Source organism: Bombina bombina, chromosome 2, assembly GCF_027579735.1.
Source record: "Bombina bombina isolate aBomBom1 chromosome 2, aBomBom1.pri, whole genome shotgun sequence".
In the NCBI taxonomy this organism is placed as follows: domain Eukaryota; kingdom Metazoa; phylum Chordata; class Amphibia; order Anura; family Bombinatoridae; genus Bombina; species Bombina bombina.
In genome coordinates, this window is record NC_069500.1 from 726,974,006 (window position 1) to 727,001,064 (window position 27,059).

Here is a 27,059-nt window from a genome sequence, read left to right on the forward strand (position 1 = left end):
GCTTACACTGCAGTGGGGGCTCAAATATAAGTTAAATGTACACAATATTTTCTTAGTGAAGTTCCATTCCCCAGAAATACCTCAGTGTAACATACATACATATCAGCCTGATACCAGTCGCTACTACTGCATTTAAGGCTGCACTTACATTATATGGGTATTAACAGTATTTTCTCAGTCAATTCCATTCCTTAGAAAATAATATACTGCAACATACCTCCTTGCAGGTGAACCCTGCCCGCTGTCCCCTGATCTGAAGTTACCTCACTCCTCAGAATGGCCGAGAACAGCAAATGGATCTTAGTTACGACCGCTAAGATCATACATAAACTGAGGTAGATTCTTCTTCTAATGCTGCCTGAGAAAAAACAACACACTCCGGTGCTGTTTAAAATAACAAACTTTTGATTGAAGATATAAAAACTAATTTTAATAACCACAGTCCTCTCACACGTCCTATCTATTAGTTAGGTGCAAGAGAATGACTGGGTATGACGTAGAGGGGAGGAGCTATATAGCAGCTCTGCTTGGGTGATCCTCTTGCACTTCCTGTTAGGGAGGAGATATAATCCCATAAGTAATGGATGACCCGTGGACTGACTACACTTAACAGGAGAAATCAGCTTGCATAGGTTAGAAACCACATTCTTAGTTTGCCTTGATTTGTTAATCAGTAAATAGTCATGTTTCCAGTATCTTCCTATGGAGCATGTAGCTTTGGAAATGGTAAATAAAAGTACAGTTTGAAGCAAATATTTTAACCATAAACACAGATGTATAAATCTGAGAGAAAAAAAAAAAAGTTTTAACCTACTGGGGGATCATTTTCTTAAGGGGATTTTCATAAACACTACTGATGCAATTTTCTAATTACAATTTTATAAATATTTACTAAAACAGAGTTTTTTATTTTCTAATCTTCACAGAAGTTTTATGATGACTCCACCCTAAGAACTAAGGAAACTAAGATCTGATTAACAGAACAGGCACACCCTTTTGAGTATACAATATATATATATATATATATATATATATATATATATATATATATATATATATATATATATATATATATATATATATATATATATATATATATATATACACACACACACACACACACACACACATATATATACACATACCCACCACCCCTAAAGAGACCAAAAAGCAAAGTCTGTAACATAGGTTTTCTTTCAATATGCTGCAAATCGCCCAAACCAGCTATTTGATTTGCAGCATTTTGAAACCCTAGGCTACAGACTTTGCTTTTTGGCTCTCTAGGCAGTGTAGACAAGCACATACAAGATTACCTATGATTTGGGGGCTCTATTAAAGGGTCTCGGGTATTACACCCTGTATTAATAATAATTCTGAATCTAGTAATAATTTTTTAAAGAAAATAAATAAATAAATCAACATTGCTTTATTTATAAATGTCAGAAATAAATGTACCTGCTGTTAAATTTTCCAGGTTCGATCTCCCTTGCTTGATGGAAATCTAAGCTCAGTTCTGCATCAATTCCAATACCACAGTAGTTATTCATCTGAACAATCTTAAAGAAAAAAATGACAAAAAAAAAGCTTGTAATATACTCATCTAACATGTAATATTTATTTAATTATAAATTATATTTCCATAGAAGATTAATGATATATTATTATATGCCCTAGAATTTATCTCATTAACATTTTACAAGGTGTACTACGTTTCAATAAACCAAATATATATTGATAGATTGGTCTTGTTATAGTATATTTATGAAACATACATGTAATATTTTTTTTAAGTTTAAATATTTTTTATTGGGTACATTGGTTTTACAATAGTGCAACATATATTCTTAGTAACAGAAAAACAGTTTCAAAGAAATATACATTATGTTAGAACAGTGACCCATCATTTTCAGGGGATAACAGAATTGGTCAATGAAAAAGTAAAGACAAAAAATATAGCTACAAATATAGATGCATATAAAGGGACAAGGTGGGCAAAGGGAGATGGAGAGGGTGTTCAGAAAGGGCTGGAATGGGATAGGAGTAAGGATATCCTATCGTATTCACAAAATCTCAGGACCGTTTTTATTCACAATTGTAAATATATCTCTAGACCTGATAAACAAAACAAATTAATACAGTTCAATAGATAATATGTATGTTTCTAGTCGTTTCAGCTTAAGATGTTAAATTGTCAGACAGTATTATAAAGCCTTTGTTCCCATAGGAATAGTATGTTAGAAATCTTGTTTGCCTAAATAACAGTAGTGCATTCTCTCGAGCGAGATGGTATGGTTTACTTCTGCGACCCATTGGGCTAAAGTGGGTGCCTCTTGTGTCTTCCATAGCCTGGGAATCAACCTCGTAGCACAGGTTAGCATTATAAGAAGTAGTTTCTTACGGTAAACACAAGAGAGATGCGGAATGTGATTGAGGAGTATAATGCAGGGGTTAAGGGAAATATTTGTGCCCAAAATATGGTTAATATTTTGTTCTACTTGTGGCCAGAAGTCAACTAGATTAGGACAAGAACACCAGATATGGGCCATAGAACCCACTTCCCCACATCTCCTCCAACAGCTAGAGGAAGCGGCAGGGTAGATAATTCGTAAGCGTTGAGGCGTTAGGTACCATCGGGCTATTATTTTGTAGTTCAGCTCAGACATAGCTAGACAGGCGGAGGAAGAGTGAGTTAGATGGAAACAGTGTTTCCAGTCTTCATCATCTAGGTCGTCCTATAACTCTTCGTTCCACCTCGCCAAGTATGTAGGTCGTTTTTCTGGAAACGAATTTTAAGAATTTTATATATCATAGAAAACAGAAATTATGTTTACCTGATAAATTACTTTCTCCAACGGTGTGTCCGGTCCACGGCGTCATCCTTACTTGTGGGATATTCTCTTCCCCAACAGGAAATGGCAAAGAGCCCAGCAAAGCTGGTCACATGATACCTCCTAGGCTCCGCCTACCCCAGTCATTCGACCGACGTTAAGGAGGAATATTTGCATAGGAGAAACCATATGATACCGTGGTGACTGTAGTTAAAGAAAATAAATTATCAGACCTGATTAAAAAACCAGGGCGGGCCGTGGACCGGACACACCGTTGGAGAAAGTAATTTATCAGGTAAACATAAATTCTGTTTTCTCCAACATAGGTGTGTCCGGTCCACGGCGTCATCCTTACTTGTGGGAACCAATACCAAAGCTTTAGGACACGGATGAAGGGAGGGAGCAAATCAGGTCACCTAAATGGAAGGCACCACGGCTTGCAAAACCTTTCTCCCAAAAATAGCCTCAGAAGAAGCAAAAGTATCAAACTTGTAAAATTTGGTAAAAGTGTGCAGTGAAGACCAAGTCGCTGCCCTACATATCTGATCAACAGAAGCCTCGTTCTTGAAGGCCCATGTGGAAGCCACAGCCCTAGTGGAATGAGCTGTGATTCTTTCGGGAGGCTGCCGTCCGGCAGTCTCGTAAGCCAATCTGATGATGCTTTTAATCCAAAAAGAGAGAGAGGTAGAAGTTGCTTTTTGACCTCTCCTTTTACCTGAAAAACAACAAACAAGGAAGATGTTTGTCTAAAATCCTTTGTAGCATCTAAATAGAATTTTAGAGCGCGAACAACATCCAAATTGTGCAACAAACGTTCCTTCTTTGAAACTGGTTTCGGACACAGAGAAGGTACGATAATCTCCTGGTTAATGTTTTTGTTAGAAACAACTTTTGGAAGAAAACCAGGTTTAGTACGTAAAACCACCTTATCTGCATGGAACACCAGATAAGGAGGAGAACACTGCAGAGCAGATAATTCCGAAACTCTTCTAGCAGAAGAAATTGCAACTAAAAACAAAACTTTCCAAGATAATAACTTAATATCAACGGAATGTAAGGGTTCAAACGGAACCCCCTGAAGAACTGAAAGAACTAAGTTGAGACTCCAAGGAGGAGTCAAAGGTTTGTAAACAGGCTTAATTCTAACCAGAGCCTGAACAAAGGCTTGAACATCTGGCACAGCTGCCAGCTTTTTGTGAAGTAACACAGACAAGGCAGAAATCTGTCCCTTCAGGGAACTTGCAGATAATCCTTTTTCCAATCCTTCTTGAAGGAAGGATAGAATCTTAGGAATCTTAACCTTGTCCCAAGGGAATCCTTTAGATTCACACCAACAGATATATTTTTTCCAAATTTTGTGGTAAATCCTTCTAGTTACAGGCTTTCTGGCCTGAATAAGAGTATCGATAACAGAATCTGAGAACCCTCGCTTTGATAAGATCAAGCGTTCAATCTCCAAGCAGTCAGCTGGAGTGAAACCAGATTCGGATGTTCGAACGGACCCTGAACAAGAAGGTCTCGTCTCAAAGGTAGCTTCCAAGGTGGAGCCGATGACATATTCACCAGATCTGCATACCAAGTCCTGCGTGGCCACGCAGGAGCTATCAAGATCACCGACGCCCTCTCCTGGTTGATCCTGGCTACCAGCCTGGGGATGAGAGGAAACGGCGGGAACACATAAGCTAGTTTGAAGGTCCAAGGTGCTACTAGTGCATCCACTAGAGCCGCCTTGGGATCCCTGGATCTGGACCCGTAGCAAGGAACTTTGAAGTTCTGACGAGAGGCCATCAGATCCATGTCTGGAATGCCCCACAGCTGAGTGACTTGGGCAAAGATTTCCGGATGGAGTTCCCACTCCCCCGGATGCAAAGTCTGACGACTCAGAAAATCCGCTTCCCAATTTTCCACTCCTGGGATGTGGATAGCAGACAGGTGGCAGGAGTGAGACTCCGCCCATAGAATGATTTTGGTCACTTCTTCCATCGCCAGGGAACTCCTTGTTCCCCCCTGATGGTTGATGTACGCAACAGTTGTCATGTTGTCTGATTGAAACCGTATGAACTTGGCCCTCGCTAGCTGAGGCCAAGCCTTGAGAGCATTGAATATCGCTCTCAGTTCCAGAATATTTATCGGTAGAAGAGATTCTTCCCGAGACCAAAGACCCTGAGCTTTCAGGGATCCCCAGACCGCGCCCCAGCCCATCAGACTGGCGTCGGTCGTGACAATGACCCACTCTGGTCTGCGGAATGTCATCCCTTGTGACAGGTTGTCCAGGGACAGCCACCAACGGAGTGAGTCTCTGGTCCTCTGATTTACTTGTATCTTCGGAGACAAGTCTGTATAGTCCCCATTCCACTGACTGAGCATGCACAGTTGTAATGGTCTTAGATGAATGCGCGCAAAAGGAACTATGTCCATTGCCGCTACCATCAAACCGATCACTTCCATGCACTGCGCTATGGAAGGAAGAGGAACGGAATGAAGTATCCGACAAGAGTCTAGAAGTTTTGTTTTTCTGGCCTCTGTCAGAAAAATCCTCATTTCTAAGGAGTCTATTATTGTTCCCAAGAAGGGAACCCTTGTTGACAGAGATAGAGAACTCTTTTCCACGTTCACTTTCCATCCGTGAGATCTGAGAAAGGCCAGGACAATGTCCGTGTGAGCCTTTGCTTGAGGAAGGGACGACGCTTGAATCAGAATGTCGTCCAAGTAAGGTACTACAGCAATGCCCCTTGGTCTTAGCACAGCTAGAAGGGACCCTAGTACCTTTGTGAAAATCCTTGGAGCAGTGGCTAATCCGAAAGGAAGCGCCACGAACTGGTAATGCTTGTCCAGGAATGCGAACCTTAGGAACCGATGATGTTCCTTGTGGATAGGAATATGTAGATACGCATCCTTTAAATCCACTGTGGTCATGAATTGACCTTCCTGGATGGAAGGAAGAATAGTTCGAATGGTTTCCATCTTGAACGATGGAACCTTGAGAAACTTGTTTAAGATCTTGAGATCTAAGATTGGTCTGAACGTTCCCTCTTTTTTGGGAACTATGAACAGATTGGAGTAGAACCCCATCCCTTGTTCTCTTAATGGAACAGGATGAATCACTCCCATTTTTAACAGGTCTTCTACACAATGTAAGAATGCCTGTCTTTTTATGTGGTCTGAAGACAACTGAGACCTGTGGAACCTCCCCCTTGGGGGAAGCCCCTTGAATTCCAGAAGATAACCTTGGGAGACTATTTCTAGCGCCCAAGGATCCAGAACATCTCTTGCCCAAGCCTGAGCGAAGAGAGAGAGTCTGCCCCCCACCAGATCCGGTCCCGGATCGGGGGCCAACATTTCATGCTGTCTTGGTAGCAGTGGCAGGTTTCTTGGCCTGCTTTCCCTTGTTCCAGCCTTGCATTGGTCTCCAAGCTGGCTTGGCTTGAGAAGTATTACCCTCTTGCTTAGAGGACGTAGCACTTTGGGCTGGTCCGTTTCTACGAAAGGGACGAAAATTAGGTTTATTTTTTGCCTTGAAAGGCCAATCCTGAGGAAGGGCGTGGCCCTTACCCCCAGTGATATCAGAGATAATCTCTTTCAAGTCAGGGCCAAACAGCGTTTTCCCCTTGAAAGGAATGTTAAGTAGCTTGTTCTTGGAAGACGCATCAGCTGACCAAGATTTCAACCAAAGCGCTCTGCGCGCCACAATAGCAAACCCTGAATTCTTAGCCGCTAACCTAGCCAATTGCAAAGTGGCGTCTAGGGTGAAAGAATTAGCCAATTTGAGAGCATTGATTCTGTCCATAATCTCCTCATAAGGAGGAGAATCACTATCGACCGCCTTTATCAGCTCATCGAACCAGAAACATGCGGCTGTAGCTACAGGGACAATGCATGAAATTGGTTGTAGAAGGTAACCCTGCTGAACAAACATCTTTTTAAGTAAACCTTCTAATTTTTTATCCATAGGATCTTTGAAAGCACAACTATCCTCTATGGGTATAGTGGTGCGTTTGTTTAAAGTGGAAACCGCTCCCTCGACCTTGGGGACTGTCTGCCATAAGTCCTTTCTGGGGTCGACCATAGGAAACAATTTTTTAAATATGGGGGGAGGGACGAAAGGAATACCGGGCCTTTCCCATTCTTTATTAACAATGTCTGCCACCCGCTTGGGTATAGGAAAAGCTTCTGGGAGCCCCGGGACCTCTAGGAACTTGTCCATTTTACATAGTTTCTCTGGGATGACCAACTTGTCACAATCATCCAGAGTGGATAATACCTCCTTGAGCAGAATGCGGAGATGTTCCAACTTAAATTTAAACGTAATCACATCAGGTTCAGCTTGTTGAGAAATGTTCCCTGAATCAGTAATTTCTCCCTCAGACAAAACCTCCCTGGCCCCATCAGACTGGGTTAGGGGCCCTTCAGAACCATTATTATCAGCGTCGTCATGCTCTTCAGTATCTAAAACAGAGCAGTCACGCTTACGCTGATAAGTGTTCATTTTGGCTAAAATGTTTTTGACAGAATTATCCATTACAGCCGTTAATTGTTGCATAGTAAGGAGTATTGGCGCGCTAGATGTACTAGGGGCCTCCTGAGTGGGCAAGACTCGTGTAGACGAAGGAGGGAATGATGCAGTACCATGCTTACTCCCCTCACTTGAGGAATCATCTTGGGCATCATTGTCATTGTCACATAAATCACATTTATTTAAATGAATAGTTAAACACTAAAAAACTCTAAGCCATCTCCGTGGAGATGTTGCCTGTACAACGGCAAAGAGAATGACTGGGGTAGGCGGAGCCTAGGAGGGATCATGTGACCAGCTTTGCTGGGCTCTTTGCCATTTCCTGTTGGGGAAGAGAATATCCCACAAGTAAGGATGACGCCGTGGACCGGACACACCTATGTTGGAGAAAGATGTGCTTTTTTAATATTCGGGTTGATACAAAGCTGTTCAAAAGGTGTTAATGGCCTCAATACATCTTGTTTATATGGGCTGTTATTGATGGCATGTCTGATTTGTAAATATGCATACCAGTTATGGAATGGAGACCCAAGTTCATCATTAAGCAGAATTCTATCCTTGACACCGGACGAGTCTGTGATTAAGTATATTGGGAGATTCTGTAATAGCTTATTTGCATTAGTATGGGTAAAGAGACTATGTTGCAAAAACAAGTGATTGTGTAGTATCGGAGTTAAGGGGGATACTAAGGTGGACACTCCTTTCATATGAGTAACAACATAATCCCATATCTCGAGGGTGGCTTTGATATAACCATTGCGTTGTAATGTATGGGGTCTGGAGTTTTTTGGAAGCCAGGCTACATCTCTCATATGCTTAACTTGGGACAGATGGCTCTCAATCTGTATCTACAGATTAGTAGGGGAGAGTGGTTCCAAGAGATTATCCTTGTTAAATGTGCTGCTCTATAGTAGTTAGTTATATTAGGGACGTTAAGACCTCTATCCTCTTTGCTAAGATATAAAGTGTGCTGAGCTATTCTGGGACGTTTATAGGACCAGATAAATGAATTTATCAATCTTTGTTGTGTCCTGAGATAAGTGTTGGGCAGGGCCATTGGCAGTGTTTGAAAAAGGTATAAGTACTTAGGTATTATCATTTTTACGTATTGACCCTACCCTACCAAGATAAATGTCCTTGTCTATGCCAGGTTTCCAATAAATTTTTAATAGTCATTTGGAGAGAAGTAAAATTATCGGAGAATAATTTGTGAATATTTTTTGGAATTGTCAATCCTAAGTATTTAAGTTTATCTGTGATAGTGAATTTCGTGTGCTGTGCGATGTCTCCTATTTCCTGTGATGATAAATTAATTGGCATTAGTCCAGACTTTTCCATATTAATGGAAAAATTGGAGACTTGTTTATAGTTGTCTAGTGTCTCGATTAAAGCGGGTAATGCAGTCGTTGGGGATTGCAAAGTAAGAATCACGTCGTCAGCAAACAGAAGGCATTTCTGAGTAATGTTGTCATATTGTATGCCTTGTATATCTGGGTTATTTTTGATCTGTGTTGCGAGAATTTCTACTGTGAGGGTGAATAGTAAGGGTGAAAGTGGGCATCCTTGACGTGTGCCATTAGAAATGGGAAAGGATTGTGATATATTATTATTTATTTTGACTTTTGCACTAGGTCCATGGTATAAGGCTTGGATCCTGGTGATGAACGTATCAGAGAAGCCAAATTTCAACAGGGTTTTCCACATAAACTGCCAGTCCACCCTGTCAAAAAGCTTTCTCCGCTTCAGTGGAAAGTAGGGCAAGGGGAGTGTGATTATCGTGGGCGTTTTGTAGGGAATGTAATAATCTTATAGTGTTGTCTTTTGACTCTCGGCCTCTAATAAAACCCACTTGATCTGGATTAACAATTTTTGCCAGGATTACGTTCATACGATTTGCGAGTATTTTGGCATAGATTTTTATATCTATGTTTATAAGCGATATTGGTCTAGAATTGCTTACATGGTCTTTTGCTTTGCCTGGTTTTGGGATGACAGTAATTAATGCTTCTAGCAGGGATTTGGGAAGGGGGCTGCTACCCTGATCAATGGCAGTAAAGAGTGTATATAGATGCGGGATTATCTGTTCCTGAAGGAGTTGGTAAAATTTTGCTGTGAGACCATCAGGGCCGGGGGACTTGCCGTTAGGTAGTGCATTTATTGTGGATTTGATGTCTCGCAATGTTATAGGGGTGTCTAAAAATTGCCTGTCTTCATCTGTAATAGAAGGAGTTTCCAAAGTTGCTAAGTATGCTCCTATTTTATTTGTTTTATCGGGAGTTGTGGCATTCTTTAGGTTATATAGATTAGTGTAGTAGGAAACAAAGGAACCTGCAATATCTTAATTTTTGGAAATGGACTCGCCTGAGGTTTGTGTGAGAGATCTAATGAATGTAGTATATTTTTGTTTTTTAAGTGATCTAGCTAGAAGACGTCCTGCCTTATTACTCTCTACAAAGAATTTTGATTTAGTAGTTAGAGCTCTCATGTGTGCGTTTTGTATGAGGAATTTGTTGAGATTATCTCTTGCATCAGTTAGTTTAGAAAGTTTTGGGGTGGATTTTGGGTCTAATTTATAAATAGCTTCTTGGGTGGCGAGGTCATCCGTCAGTAAGGTGAACTGGGCCGTCCTGAGATTACGTTGCTTAGCATTATATTTTATTAGTACACCACGTATGAAGCATTTATATGCCCCCTAATTATTTGCAGCCGACGTATCCTCAGGTTTATTTATGGATAAGTATTCATCTGAGAATTTTTTGATTTCATCTACTGTTTCCTGACTTGTGAGGATGCAGTCATTAAGTCTCCAGTTGAATGTGTTTTGGGGCTTGTTGGACCACCTGAACTGGGTGATAACCATACTATGGTCAGACCAGGATGTGTGAGAAATTTTAGAGTGTATGAGGTTTGATAGAAGTGCCTGGTTACAGAGAATATAGTCTAATCTGGAATATGAATGTTGTGGGTGGGAGAAAAAGGTGTAATCCTTCCTAGTTGTATGGACTGTTCTCCAAGTGTCAAACAAATTAAAGGATTGGAGGGCTGCACAATTTTTCTTCAGTCAATTATTACAGAGATATGATTTCCCAGTAGATGTGTCAAGCGTAGGGTTCATAGGGAAGTTTAGGTCTCCACCCAGAACAATCGGGCCTTTAGAAATGTCTAGTAATGTGTTGATCAGGGACCTGAAAAAATGGGGGGGGGGTTTATTTGGAGCATAAATGTTGGCCAGAGTGACCAGGCTTCCGTATCAAAGTCCAACTAGGATCAGGATTCTGCCCTCTTTATCAGTGTATATTTGCAAAAGTTCAAAGGGTGTATTGCGCTTGAGGGAAATGCTTACTCCATTTTTCCTATGGGGGCCTGAACAACAGACATGTTTGTCATAATATCTCGTGGAAAGTGTAGGTTCGCTGTGTTTTTTAAAATGAGTTTCCTGGATCATGACAATATCTAACTTTTTTTTATAAAAATCATAGTAAGCTATAGATCGTTTTTCCGCTGAAAGGAAGCCTTTGACATTTTTGGTTGCTATGTGAAGTGTACTTCTTGGTATGATGCCATGTTCATTGTGGACTAGAAACTCTTATAAAGGTAGATAAGTGTATCAGAAAGAGCTGGATAGGATATTGGGTTAAATGAGTATTAGAGAATAGGTAGTAAAAGAGAAAAAAAAATAATAATCTGGTGTGATTAATAAAGGGAAAGATGTTTGGGATAAGTTATTTCAGGAGCTGTGGCAGTATAAAGACCGCACAAATCCTGGCTGTTTATTAAATTAAATGACTTGGGAGCTTTTTTACAAACCGGGTGTCTGTATAGCTCTAAGACCTTAAGTTAATTATTTATATAGTAAAGGTGTCGTATCTCATATCTTTAGGGTGTTATATATTGAATCATGTGGCACTGATATTTCTGTTATGGGGGCATTGAAGTTAGAATTGTTTGTTCTATACAATTAGCCCTATGGAATCAGAGAGAATCTGTGGATAAAGTTGTATATTTCCTGCAAATACAGGTATTAGTATAGCATCAGTATCCTGGTTTCCGAGATAAACATTATTTTCTAGAGTAAAACTAAACACAATGCACATTGCTTCTAGAGTGTAAAAATATTAATCTAACATATTAACTTTAATGTCAACTTATATTGAATCTGAACTCTGGTGTCTTTTAGCGTCGTAGACAATAACATAAGTGTATATATCTTGCTTAGGCGTAGTGTTATTCCAATCTGAGGTATAAAGAGATATTTGGAGCAACGTGTAATCTCAATGTGAGCGTGGCTAACACGTCATGTCACCACTCAAAATAAATGGGTGGCGCCAGACAGTGCTATATGGCGAAATGTAAGAGCTCATGTTCAGGTTAGTTTCAGATATATATCTAGAACTTAGAACGTATTTGTGAAATATATTAGGCAAAACAGCTATTAGGGTTAGTGAGGCAACTGTTTACATATTTAGCCCTGAAAATATACATTACAATTCAGAGTAAAATAATTTCTATGCTAAATTACAATTAATATAACCTAACCTATCAACATAAACATAAATTTGAACTGAAATAGCACCCTCATATTAAGTTGAGGGCAAAATTGGTTCCTCCTATAAGTAGAAGAACCTGTAACATCATATAATTATCTTCAATCTGTCTATAGAATAGGTGTGCTAAGATAGACATAGAACTCAGGGTTACGTTAAAGCAACCTGTGGTCACTGGGCACAAAAGAAAGGTCAAACAGTTATAATTACTCAGTCTGGAGATTCTGTGTCCATTTCCTCCAAGTTGGACAAAGTGGCTTGCCTGCGTTTGTGTTGTTTAATAGGTAAATCCGGTCCTGGGCGCCTTTGGGGTTTAGGGCTGTTCTGCCCATTTAGTTGCCTATGAGAGGATTGTGGGTCTCCTTTATCAGGTTGTGAAATTTTCATCAAATTACAGAATTGGCCTATGTCAGACAAAGAGGTACATTCAATTTTTTGCCATTTTTTACAGTGATTATCGATGTAGGAAATCCCCATCTGTAGGGGATGTTTAGTGAACATAGGTGGGTGGTTAGAGTCAGAAAGTCTCTTCTCTTTTGGAGAGTTCTTAGGGAAAGATCCTGATATATTTGAATTCAATGTCCTCGAAACATTGCTTTTCGTTTCCATGCGACGTTATATATTTCTTCTTTTTGTCTGTAGTTTTGAAAGTGAACAACAATGTCTCTTGGTGGAGCGTCCTTTGGTGGTTTAGGACGTAACGCTCGATGAGCTCTATCAAGTGGTATTATAGGGTTTTCGTCTGTGTTGTCCCCTGTCAGCTCTGCAAAAAAGGCTTGTAGATAAGTCTTGAATTTCATTATTCAGCACTGTTTCCGGAACTCCTCTAAATCGAAGATTACCTCGTCTAGAACGATTTTCCAAATCGTCTAGTTTGTCTTCGAGATCAGCTATGTGTTGATTTTGTTGTGATTGCCTGGATGCGAGGCCCGCTATTTTTTGTAACACAACAAATTCGTGCTCTTCCAGTGAGTCAACTCTATAACCTAGATCATTAATCTCCTTCTTTAAGTCTGCGCATTCATCTTTAATACAGGATTTAACCTGCTCGATGAGGGCTTCTATAGCTTTATAGGTAATTGGGGTGTCCTCTCTATTTTCTTGGGTTGATGGAGAAAGGCAATTGGGATTATCCGTCAAATCGCTCTGACCATCATCAGTATGGATCTGTGTAACTTCAGAGTCCCTTTTATTTGCAGTTTGGTCTGTGTTCTTAAAGAAAGTATTTACTGTACTTTGGCTGTTCTGTGGCAGTTTTTGCATTTTTCATGCTTTGTGTTCTTTCTTTGTGACATGCTGTAAGTTATATAGCAGTCTATGGGTAGAGTAAAGGGTATTTGTTGTTGGTATCTTGAGAGAGATTCTTATATGCGTCCCATAGAACACTACCCCCGGGGAGTATGCCCTCACAGGGCGATCACGGAAAATGGAATGGGGTATGACCCGTTACTACAGTAAGCAACGGGAAAAGGGAGGGGGGTACTTGTTCTAAAGGGTTAGCGAATGATGATAATAGCTTATCTTAGTGCCTCAATGAAGAGCTTTGACATATGTAACAGATATTGAGAATGTTACAGAGATGATAACATAAGCAGGAGGCACATTGAGGTGCAGCTATATCTTTGGAGCTGTCCGGATGCTTGCTTGAGTGCTAAATAGTTTGCAAAATGTCTGTCTTGTGTGGAGTAATGGTGCACACACTATATTTAATTGTTCCTCACTAGGTGTATAATAGAGCTGTAACTGTGAAGATGACGTTTAGCCTGCTTGTATTTGTCTCATAGCATTTGCAATGTACGTTACTGCAGTGTTTCTGCACAGATTAATGAGGAGCCATTTTATTTTTAATGTGCGTCATGAATGAGGTATACAATTCAGTGATTACTCACTCAGATATAATCTTTACATGGGTGCCGTTTTCATCAGGCAATCTGCTCTGGAGCCTGTACCGCCGAAGAGATTCTGCCTCTGAGATGGAGCCTCCTCTCTACCAGGAGGATACAAGAAGCGTTGCAGTTGCGTACCACACTCCTCACCGATCATCCAACACAGAAAGGATAAAAAAGTTCCACTGCAAGCGGCAGCACCGGGCAACCAACTCAGTCCCCTGCAGAGGTTAGTCTCAGCTCTTGATCAGAGATTCAAGTGGGAACTTGGTCGTGCGTAGTGTAACAGGCGCGATCCGTTATAGGCCACAGACCTGTCAATCAATTGCGGTGTTAGTTCGATTGCTCAGATGGGTACAAAAATATTCTAATTTGGTTGCGGATCTTTGAAGTGAAATCCTCAAGTCGAGGCGTTAGGTCTTGTATTATATTGGTGTCTTTTGATAGTAATGACACCCGGTTTGTACTCGGAGCATTAGTGTGATGCGGCCATCTTAGTCGGCCGTTCGCTCCGCCCCCCCATACATACAATATTTTAACCATGTTTTGAATAATCTTTCCAGTAATTTAAAAAGTACAAAATTAAAGGGACATGATACTCAAATATGTTTTCAATTCCATCTGATAGACAATGTTTAAAAAGTTATTACAGAACTTTATTATTAAACCAACTTTCTGATCAGTCAATGAGCCTCAACTGTACACAGATATTCACTTCCTGTTAGTTTTACTTTATATTTAAAGTGAAAGTCATTCCTAGTATTTTACAAGCGATAGGATTGGCTACTGAAACAAATAAAGGGGACCTTAATTCAATATCTGTTGAACGCTAGAAGTGACTTTTACTTTAAGCAGCTTTTTACTTAAAGGGCCATTATACACTCATTTTTTCTTTGCATAAATGTTTTGTAGATGATCTATTTATATAGCCCATAAAGTTTTTTTTTTTTTTTAAATTATAATTGTGCTTATTTTTAAATAACATTGCTCTGATTTTCAGACTCCTAACCAAACCCCAAAGTTTTATGTGAATACCATCAGCTACCTTCTTCAGCTTGCTCCTGTTTGTGTAAAGGGTCTTTTCATATGCAAAAGAAGGGGGAGGGGGGAGTGTCTTATTTCCCACTTGCAGTGGGCTTTCCAGCTACATTTTCTACAGAGCTAAACTGAGAGCTTCTAAGTAAGTTTTTAAACAGTTTTATACTGGATTTTTATATCAGTATCTGTGAATATTATTCTTTATAGTAGTGCCTATTACATGCAGTTATATGAAAATGAGTGTATACTGTACCTTTAAGTATTCAAATATTCAATATAGGTGGGGATACAACAGACAAAAACAACTATTTTCTAAATACAAAATAAAGGTAAAGAAAGCTAGTTCTAAGCAATTTAAAACACTGCAGCAGTTAAAATGGATAATTGGAAACACAGGGGAGAAGAAAATTACAATACACTGTACCTTTAATGTTATATTAGCACCATAAAATTATAACAGTTAGCAGAATAGGGTTTTCACCCTGTCAGAAACTCCCTAGCTCTGCAGAATTGTAACCAAGTGGCACATTATCAACAAAATAGGGTGCAGAAAACTTCCTCAGCAGTATCTTCTTTCTGTCCAACAGCAGCAAAAATAGATGTAACTGGCACACAATCCTAATGTGCAACAAACCACCAATAGCTGCACGTGAAACCAACCAAAAATAATCGCTTGAAGATGCGTACGTGTGCAAGCAGTGACAATCACTTGTAGAAGATGCATACGTGTGCAAGCAGTGACAATCACTTGTAGAAGATGCATACGTGTGCAAGCAGTGACAATCACTTGTAGAAGACGCATACACGTGCAAGCAGTGACAATCACATGTGGAAGACGCATACACGTGCAAGCAGTGACAATCACTTGTAGAAGACGCATACACGTGCAAGCAGTGACAATCACTTGTAGAAGACGCATACACGTGCAAGCAGTGACAATCACTTGTGGAAGACGCATACACGTGCAAGCAGTGACAATCACTTGTGGAAGACGCATACATGTGCAAGCAGTGACAATCACTTGTGGAAGACGCATACATGTGCAAGCAGTGACAATCACTTGTGGAAGACGCATACATGTGCAAGCAGTGACAATCACTTGTAGAAGACGCATACATGTGCAAGCAGTGACAATCACTTGTAGAAGACGCATACATGTGCAAGCAGTGACAATCACTTGTAGAAGACGCATACATGTGCAAGCAGTGACAATCACTTGTAGAAGACGCATACATGTGCAAGCAGTGACAATCACTTGTAGAAGACGCATACATGTGCAAGCAGTGACAATCACTTGTAGAAGACGCATACATGTGCAAGCAGTGACAATCACTTGTAGAAGACGCATACATGTGCAAGCAGTGACAATCACTTGTAGAAGACGCATACATGTGCAAGCAGTGACAATCACTTGTAGAAGACGCATACATGTGCAAGCAGTGACAATCACTTGTTGAAGACGCATACATGTGCAAGCAGTGACAATCACTTGTAGAAGACGCATACATGTGCAAGCAGTGACAATCACTTGTAGAAGACGCATACATGTGCAAGCAGTGACAATCACTTGTAGAAGATGGATACTGTACAAGTGCAAGCAGTGAGAAAGCAGTGTCACAGGCTGGATTCCAGTTAAGGTCTATCAGGAGTCACAGAAAATATTAGTAGTTAATTTAGGGACATTTTAAAAAGATCCTCAGAAGTGTGGTTAGACTAGAGCAAGCCATTTTTAAAAGTGACATGGTGACTCTAAAAATGTGAATATTCTCTGAACACCTGTTGAGAAGTTTTAAAACTATCAAATCCACTTCCCCAATTTTATAGGAAAAAGATAAAAGACTAATTAGTTAAACTTACAAGGAAAACCATTGCTTACAAATTACACTCCAGTGTTACATTAAAAAAAAAAACACACTAAGACATTTATTTAGTTGGAAAAAAGCAGCATCTCTCAGCACATTACAACAGCTGGAAGGAATTGTGATAAATAACATAAATTATGCTTACCTGATAATTTAATTTCCATCAAGGGAAGGAGAGTCCAAGGCTTCATTCATTACTGTTGGGAATTAAGAACCTGGCCACCAGGAGGCAGCAAAGACACCCCAGCCAAAGGCTTAAATACCTCCCCCACTTCCCTCATCACCCAGTCATTCTGTAGAGGGAACCAGGAACAGTAGGAGAAATATCAGGGTATAAATGGTGCCAGAAGACGATTAAGTTTAGGTCCGCCCAACGGACATACGGGCGGGAGCCGTGGACTCTCCTCCCCTCGATGGAAATTATCAGGTAAGCATAATTTATGTTTTCCATCTAAAGGGGAGGAGAGTCCACGGCTTCATTCATTACTGTTGGGAACATATACGCAAGCTCTAGAGGACACTGAATGAAACCGAGAGGGTAAAAAGGCGGACCCTAATCAGAGGGCACCACAGCCTGCAAAACCTTTCTCCCAAAAACAGCTTCAGCAGAAGCAAAAAAAATTTAATCAGAATGCAGCATCTTTCCTCTATCGATTTACAATAAAGGTTATGAATCCCCCAGCCAAATTAATAAACTTTAAGTCTCTCACAGAAATTCATAGAGTGTCATATCCATTCAAAGGATGTATCCTTAACCCCTTAATGACCACAGCACTTTTCCATTTTCTGTCCGTTTGGGACCAAGGCTATTTTTACATTTTTGCGGTGTTTGTGTTTAGCTGTAATTTTCCTCTTACTCATTTACTGTACCCACACATATTATATACCGTTTTTCTCGCCATTAAATGGACTTTCTCAAGATACCATTATTTTCATCATATCTTATAATTTACTATAAATATTTTTGTAAAATATGAGGAAAAAAATGAAAAAAAATGCACTTTTTCTTACTTTGATCCCCAAAATCTGTTGCACATCTACAACCACCAAAAAACACCCTTGCTAAATAGTTTCCAAATTTTGTCCTGAGTTTAGAAATACCCAATGTTTACATTTTCTTTGCTTTTTTTGCAAGTTATAGGGCCATAAATACAAGTAGCACTTTGCTATTTCAAAACCACTTTTTTTCAAAATTAGCGCTAGCTACATTGGGACACTGATATATTTCAGGAATCCCTAAATATCCATTGACATGTATATATATATTTTTTTAGAAGACTTCCCAAAGTATTGATCTAGGCCCATTTTGGTATATTTCATGCCACCATTTCACCGCCAAATGCGATCAAATAAAAAAAATCGTTCACTTTTTCACAAACTTTAGAGCCCGGCAATGGGTAGTTTAGGGACTTTAGTGTTAGGTTATTTTATTTGGGGGAGTTTGGTGGTGGTGGGGGGGGGGGGGTTTACTGTTAGGGGGGGCTTTGTGGATTTTGTTGTAAAAGAGCTGATTATCTTGGGACAATGCCCTACAAAAAGCCCTTTGAAGGGCTACTGGTAGTTTATTAGAGTACGGGGTGTTTTTATTTGGTGGGCTTTATTATTTTCATAGAGATTAGGTATAATTTTTTTATATTTGGTCATTTTCTTTTTTATTTTATGTAATCTTAGATTTTTTTATTTTCTGTAATTGTAGCTTAAAGGGACAGTCTACTCCAGAATTTTGATTAGACTGTCCCTTTAATTTATACTTAGTTTATTTTTATTTTTAAAGTAGTGTTAGGTTTTTTTAATTTAATAGTAACTTTAGTATTTTGTAAATTAGGTAATTTGGGTTCATGTAGGGGGGGTTAGGTTAGGTTTATTGCGTTGTGGGCTTTGGCGGTTTAGGGGTTAATACTTTAATAGGTTTATTGCGTTGTGGGTTGATGGCGGATTAGGGGTTAATAGTTTTAATAGGTAGTTTGCGATGTTAGGGTTGGCGGATTTAGGGGTTAGTAATTTAGTTATTACTTGCGGTGTGGGTTTGATGGCGGATATAGGGGTTAATAGTTTAATTAGGCTTATTGCATTGTGGGGGGTTGTCGGTTTAGGAGTTAATACATTTATTATTAGTAGTGAGAGGGGGAGGGATTGTGGATATAGTGGTTTTATGTGTCAGGTTTATTTTTGGGAGGCGTGTTAGACTGTAACTGGAGGTTTGATATTTTCTTTACTTTTCTTAGGCGCCGTCAGTTTCTAAGTTCCGTAAGTCACTGGCGACTCCAGAAATTTGTATTTACGCTCATTTCTGAACATCGCTAGTTTATCAGACTTCCGGCACTTTATGAACTGCCGGCGGGATTATGTAATACCCTGATGTGCGAGGTGAAATTACGTGCGGCGCTGGTTGCAGCGCTTGTGCTGAAGCCTACGCCGTATATGTAATCTCGCCCCAGATGTGCATTGAGGAATTGTGGGTTATGTTTTATAGCTTACCTCATTACAGATTGAGGTTTTATATTGTAAGTGTGTTATCGTTATATAACACATATTTTATTTAGTTAAATACAGAGTCACGCTATGAACATTTTTGTATTTCCCATTTATTATTGCTGAAATCCTTTGTTAACGACTGAGGGTGAAAGGAATAAAGATCATCACTGGATAACCAGACCAGCTCAAGAATCACAAGAGCGACCTGGATCCCATCCATTCCCAATGAGCCTTTCTTTCCATAAGATTGGGACAGAATCCAGAACCAAGATCTACATCTGATAGACACTGCAGCAAAACCGTAGAAGGACAGATGAGAATTCCCCTTACACCCACTGAGCCATTACCTTACCTCATACGATTAAGGTGAAATTCGGTAAGCAGCCATTCACTTATCTGTGTGCGATCTCTCACACTTGTATTTTGGGATAAAGTGACTTTTTCCATATAACCACAAGATTTGAACTATTCTACTTTTAATATCATTGTATGTAGAGACGTTCGCTTAATCCATATTGATTTTCCCTTTATTTTTATCATATGTGTATATATATTTAACATTAGACAGATAGTAGTATAAATGTACCTTAGGTGGTTCAGGTTCGGAAATGCCATTTTCCATTGAGTCCATAACCTCTTGAGCATCTAGAAGTATAGTCCATCGGTCCATGAGCACATTTTCTGCCTCATCCACAGATATAAGAATGGCGTACGGATCTTCTCCAGTATAACCAGCTCCCCAGCGCAGCACCCTTCCCAAATCATTCCCTGAAACAATGACCATGATATTCCATTATGGCTTATTAAGCATACAAATATACAGTTACACTGTTAGCACAACTATAGCATTCTTAAATATTTAAAGGGATATGAAACGCATTTTTTCTTTCATGATTCAGATAGAGCATGACATTTTAAACAACTTTCTAATTGACTTCTATTATTAATTTTTCTTCATTCTCTTCAGCTGAAAAGCAGGGATGTAATGCCTAGGATCCGGTCCATTCCTGAAGCACACATGACAGCAGTTTTGCAAGAATGTTATCCATTTGCAAGAGCACTAGATAGCACCACTATTTCCTGCTATATAGTGCTCCAGATGCCTACCTAGGTATCTCTTCAGCACGGAATATCATGGGAATGTAGAAAATAATATAATAAAAGTAAATTGGAATTTAAACTTTTTTTTAAATGATAAGTTCTGTCATTTTGGGTTTCATATCCCTTTATTAGATTTAAAATGATTTTATAATGTGTGTGAAATGTAACGTATTAGTGAACATGACTACATCCTTTTTATAGCTCTAGTCTTACTACTTGCATATGAATTGCCATTTTATTTCAAGATCATAATTTCTTAATGGCTCCTTCTGCTGGCGGCTTGCAGTAAAGGTCACTTGTTAATAAAGGTATAAATATCTGACCAGGCACTGGGAGCAATGAGGTGGGTATGAGGCTTCCCTCGTGTACATATCTACAGGCATGTTAAAGATATGACCGAGCTGTAAGTGCTCTGTACAAGAGGGAAACTACCTGCATGGTTACACAGTGCAAGCATAATCCCCTACTCAGCATGACACAGAGCACTGGGTTTAAACACCTGGAGACAATTTTTCATGAAAATCTTATATGGGTTTATATTAAAACCCTGATTGGAAACTGAGGATGAGGAAAACTGTTAACTGGGGTACAGAATTATGTAGCTCCTAGTAACACACGGTTTCCTTTGATTATGTAACACCTTTGTAGAATACATAAATCAAACAAAACCGGATGGCGGATGACACATATACAGATAATCATTTTTCACGATTAAATAAAAACGTTAGTACAGGGCTGTCTCTCAAGCTGCGATTGTTGCAACCAGTGTTATAATAATCAAGTAAATACACTGTGTGCCCACCTGTTCCCAGAGGAAGGACCGCGATGGACGGTTCTGTACACACCAGTTTGTGCCGTATCTCTTCAAGTACACCAAGCACCCAACCAACTGTACCATCACCACCGCAAACCAGGACTCGGAAATATGGAACTTGAGAAAATGCATGAAATCTAGAGGAAAAGAACAACAACTTGCCTCATCTGTATAATCATTCATTCTATGTTATCAAATGAATAAGCATCACTGTGGTAAATATATCATAATAAAAGGGTTTCTCTTAGTATATTATACTAATAAGTTTTCCAATAAAAAGTTGAAAATTTATATTCACAATTTTTTATCTCAAACGTCCATAATCCTCTAAAGACAAATGTTTTTTGGCTGCAAGGATTACATTTATTTTCTATTATATAAGAAAAGTGATTGGACAGTAATTATATATATATATATATAATAAAAATACAGAGGATAAATGGATAACATTTAAAACTTTGTTAAATAAATATACATATCAACAAACACCATATGGTTATAAAAACATAAAAATTAAAAATCCAAGCCAATGTGGCTGAATATAATTGTGTTAAGAGAAATTAGGAAAAAATGTAGGGCATTTAAATTATTCAAAGAAAATAGTACAGACTCAAAATTCCATATTTATAAGGAATGTAACAAAGCATGCAAAAAAAAAAAATCAAATTAGCCAAAATTGAAAATGAAAAATTAATTGCAAAGGATTCTAAATATAACTCTAAAAGGTTCTTACAGTACATAAATAGCAAAAAATCTAAGAAAGACAATAAAGGTACATTAAAATGTGGGGAGGGTAGCATGATTAACAGTGACAGGGAGAAGGCTGAGATACTAAACCAGTTTTTTTTCTTCAGTATACACAAGAGAGGAACCATTGGATGATACTTTGGAACAAAAACAGAATTTATGCTTACCTGATAAATTACTTTCTCTTGCAGTGTATCCAGTCCACGGATTCATCCTTACTTGTGGGATATTCTCATTCCCTACAGGAAGTGGCAAAGAGAACACACAGCAGAGCTGTCCATATAGCTCCCCCCCTAGCTCCACCCCCCAGTCATTCGACCGAAGGTTAGGAGAAAAGGAGAAAACCATAGGGTGCAGTGGTGACTGTAGTTTAAACAAAACATTTTTTATTAACCTGACTCAATTGCCAGGGTGGGCTGTGGACTGGATACACCGCAAGAGAAAGTAATTTATCAGGTAAGCATAAATTCTGTTTTCTCTTGCAAGGTGTATCCAGTCCACGGATTCATCCTTACTTGTGGGATACCAATACCAAAGCTTTAGGACACGGATGAAGGGAGGGAACAAGACAGGTAACCTAAACAGAAGGCACCACTGCTTGCAAAACCTTTCTCCCAAAAATAGCCTCAGAAGAAGCAAAAGTATCGAATTTGTAAAATTTAGAAAAAGTATGCAGTGAAGACCAAGTCGCTGCCTTACAAATCTGTTCCACAGAAGCCTCATTCTTGAAAGCCCATGTAGAAGCCACAGCTCTGGTGGAATGAGCTGTAATTCGTTCAGGAGGCTGCTGTCCAGCAGTCTCATAAGCCTATCGGATGATGCTTTTCAGCCAGAAGGAAAGAGTGGTAGCAGTCGCTTTCTGACCTCTCCTCTTACCAGAATAGACAACAAACAAGGATGATGTTTGTCTGAAATCCTTAGTTGCTTGTAAATAGAATTTCAAAGCACGAACCACATCAAGATTGTGTAATAGCCGTTCCTTCTTTGAAGCTGGATTAGGACACAGGGAAGGAACAATGATTTCCTGGTTAATATTCTTATTAGAAACAACTTTAGGAAGAAAACCAGGTTTGGTACGCAAAACTACCTTATCTGCATGGAACACCAGATAGGGTGAATTACACTGCAAAGCAGACAATTCTGAAACTCTTCGAGCAGAAGATATAGCTACCAAAAACAAAACTTTCCAAGATAGTAACTTAATATCTATGGAATGTAAAGGTTCAAACGGAACCCCTTGAAGAACTGAAAGAACTAAATTTAGACTCCATGGCGGAGCCACAGGTTTATAGACAGGCTTGATTCTGACTAAAGCCTGAGCAAACGCTTGAACGTCTGGTACCTCTGCCAGACGCTTGTGTAAAAGGATAGACAGAGCAGATATCTGTCCCTTTAAGGAACTAGCTGACAAGCCTTTCTACAATCCTTCTTGGAGAAAAGACAATATCCTTGGAATCCTAATCTTACTCCACGAGTAACCCCTGGAATCACACCAACAAAGATATTTCCGCCATATCTTATGGTAAATTTTCCTGGTGACAGGCTTTCTAGCCTGGATCAAAGTATCTATAACTGATTCAGAGAAACCACGCTTAGATAGAATTAAGCGTTCAATCTCCAAGCAGTCAGCTGCAGAGAAACTAGATTTGGATGCTTGAATGGACCCTGAAGTAGAAGATCCTGCCTCGTTGGCAGTGTCCAAGGTGGGACAGATGACATGTCCACTAGGTCTGCATACCAAGTCCTGCGTGGCCACGCAAGCGCTATCAGAATTAACGAAGCCTTCTCCTGTTTGATTCTGGCTACCAGACGAGGGAGAAGGGGAAACGGTGGAAAGACATAAGCCAGATTGAAGGACCAAGGCGCTACTAGAGCATCTATCAAAGCCGCCTTGGGGTCCCTGGACCTGGATCCATAGAGAGGAAGTCTGGAGTTCTGACGGGACGCCATCAGATCCAATTCTGGAATGCCCCATAGCTGGGTCAGCTGAGCAAAAACCTCTGGGTGGAGTTCCCACTCCCCCGGGTGAAAAGTCTGACAACTTAGAAAATCCGCTTCCTAGTTGTCTACACCAGGGATGTGAATTGCAGATAGATGGCACCTCCGCCCACCTGATTATTTTGGTTACTTCCTTCATCGCTAGAGAACTCTTTGTTCCCCCCTGATGATTGATGTACGCCACAGTCGTGATGTTGTCTGACTGAAATCTGATGAATTTGGCCGCCGCTAGTTGAGGCCATGCCTGAAGAGTGTTGAATATCGCTCTCAGTTCCAAAATGTTTATCGGAAGAAGAGACTCTTCCCGAGACCATAGGCCCTGAGCTTTCAGGGAGTCCCAGACCGCGCCCCAGCCTAACAGACTGGCGTCGGTCGTCCCTGAGACAGGTGATCCTGAGACAACCACCAGAGAAGAGAATCTCTGGTTTTCTGGTCCAGTTGTATCTGAGGAGACAAATCTGCATAATCTCCATTCCACTGTTTGAGCATGCACAGTTGCAGTGGTCTGAGATGTATTCGAGCAAAAGGGACTACGTCCATTGCCGCTACCATTAATCCGATCACCTCCATGCACTGAGCTACAGACGGCCGAGGAATGGAATGAAGAACTTGGCAAGTAGTTAAAAGCTTTAACTTTCTGACCTCCGTCAGAAATATTTTCATTTCTACCGAGTCTATTAATGTTCCCAGGAAGGGAACCCTTGTGAGCGGGGACAGAGAACTTTTTTTGATGTTCACCTTCCACCCGTGAGACCTTAGAAAGGCCAGAACAATCTCCGTATGAGCCTTGGCTCAGGGAAAACACGACGCCTGTATTAAGATGTCGTCCAAATAAGGTGCTACTGCAATGCCCCGCGGTCTTAATACCGCCAGAAGGGACCCTAGCACTTTTGTGAAAATTCTGGGAGCGGAGGCCAACTCGAAGGGAAGGGCCACGAACTGGTAATGCTTGTCCAGAAAGGCGAACCTTAGGAACTGATGATGATCTTTGTGGATCGGAATATTTAGGTACGCATCCTTTAGATCCACGGTAGTCATATATTGACCTTCCTGGATCATAGGTAAGATTGTCCGGATGGTCTCCATCTTGAAAGATGGAACTCTGAGGAATTTGTTTAGAATTTTTAGATCCAGGATTGGCCTGAAAGTTCCTTCCTTTTTGGGAACCACAAACAGGTTTGAGTAAAAACCCAGTCCTTGTTCTGCAATTGGAACTGGATATATCACTCCCATCTTGAGTAGATCTTCTACACAGCATAAGAACGCCTCTTTCTTTGTCTGGTCTGTAGACAGACAAGAAATGTGGAACCTTCCCCTTGGAGGGGAGTCCTTGAATTCTAGAAGATATCCCTGAGTAACGATCTCTAGTGCCCAGGGATCGGGAACATCTCTTGCCCAAGCCTGAGCGAAGAGAGAGAGTCTGCCCCCTACCAGATCCGGTCCCGGATCAGGGGTACCCCTTCATGCTGTCTTAGTAGCAGCTGCAGGCTTCTTGACCTGTTTACCCTTGTTCCAGCCCTGCAAAGGCTTCCAGGTTGCCTTGGGCTGTGAAGAATTACCCTCTTGCTTTGCGGTTGCAGAGGTTGAAGCAGGACCGCTCCTGAAGTTGCGAAAGGAACGAAAATTTGCCTTGTTTTTAGCCTTAAAAGGCCTATCTTGCGGGAGAGCATGGCCCTTTCCCCTGGTGATATACGAAATAATATCTTTCAACTCGGGCCCGAAAAGGGTCTTTCCTTTGAAAGGGATATTCAGTAATTTTGTCTTGGACGACACGTCAGACGACCATGACTTGAGCCAAAGCGCTCTGCGCGCCATAATGGCGAAACCAGAATTTTTCGCCGCTAACTTAGCTAACTGCAAAGCGGCATCGGTGATAAAAGAATTAGCCAGCTTTAAAGCATTAATTCTGTCCATGACTTCGTCATATGAAGTCTCCCTCTGGAGCGACTCCTCCAGTGCCTCAAACCAAAAAGCCGCTGCAGTAGTTACAGGAATAATGCAGGCAATAGGTTGGAGAAGGAAACCTTGTTGAACAAATATTTTCTTTAGTAAACCTTCTAACTTTTTATCCATGGGATCTTTAAAAGCACAACTGTCTTCAATTGGATTGGTTGTGCGCTTAGCTAGTGTCGAAACTGCCCCCTCTACCTTAGGGACCGTCTGCCACGCGTCCCGCCTGGGATCAGTTATGGGGAACATTTTCTTAAAGATAGGGGGGGAACAAAAGGTACACCTGGTCTCTCCCATTCCCTAGCAACAATATCCGCGACCCTCTTAGGGATCGGAAACGCATCAGTGTATACAGGGACTTCTAGATATTTGTCCATTTTACACAATTTCTCTGGGACCACCATAGGGTCACAATCATCCAGAGTTGATAAAACCTCCCTAAGCAATACGCGGAGGTGTTCCAATTTAAATTTAAACGCTAGTGAATCTGATTCTGCCCGCTGAGAAACCTTTCCTGAGTCAGAAATTTCTCCTTCAGACATCACATCCCTCGCCCCTACTTCAGAGTGTTGTGAGGGTACATCAGATAAACCTCCCAAAGCTTCTGACTGCTCCTCATCTGTTCTTAAAACAGAGCTATCGCGCTTTTTAGGGAAAACTGGCAGTTTGGATAGAAAGGATGCAAGGGAATTATCCATGACTGTCGCTAGTTGTTGCAATGTAATAGGTGCCAATGCACTAGAGGTACTAGGTATCGCTTGAGCGGGCGTAACTGGTGATGACACATGGGGAGAGGAAGGCGGACTATCCTCATTACCTTCAGTCAAAGAATCATCTAGGGCTATATTTTTAAGTGACACAATATGATCATTGAAGTGTATAGAAACATTAGTGCATTTGGGACACATTTTGAGTGGGGGTTCCACCGTGGCTTCTGAACACATAGAGCAAGGCTTTTCCTTAGTGTCAGACATGTTTAACAGATTAGTAATATACACAAGCAGGCTTGAAAAACACTTTAATCAATAAAAAATACAATTTGAAATAAACAGTACTGTGCCTTTATGAAATAAAAAGCGCACACAATTTTACAAAACGGTGAAAAATTAACCAAATCACTTAAAATTTTCACAGTATGTGCCTAATGCTTCTCTATGATTGCACAACAAGTTTCAGCCTGATTAACCCTTTAATGCCTAAACCGGAGCAGTCTAAAGTCTGCAACCGGATAATAAACTACAGCACCTTTCCACAGCAGCCTGCTGTGGCCCTACCTGCCCTTAGGGATTAGTTTTGTGAAGTC

The 27,059-nt window shown here is 40.3% G+C and overlaps 1 protein-coding gene across 1 annotated transcript in view; it reads right to left on the bottom strand.

The window, feature by feature from the left end:
- The window catches only part of DGKQ (diacylglycerol kinase theta), a 539,130-nt gene that overhangs the window by 74,317 nt on the left and 437,754 nt on the right, over window positions 1–27,059 (bottom strand). The window contains exons 17-19 of the mRNA XM_053702740.1: window positions 21,050–21,198; window positions 19,733–19,914; window positions 1,456–1,556 (exon numbers count right to left, since the gene is read on the bottom strand). Of these exons, the coding sequence (XP_053558715.1) occupies window positions 1,456–1,556; window positions 19,733–19,914; window positions 21,050–21,198 (432 nt within the window). The remainder of the gene's footprint in view (window positions 1–1,455; window positions 1,557–19,732; window positions 19,915–21,049; window positions 21,199–27,059) is intronic.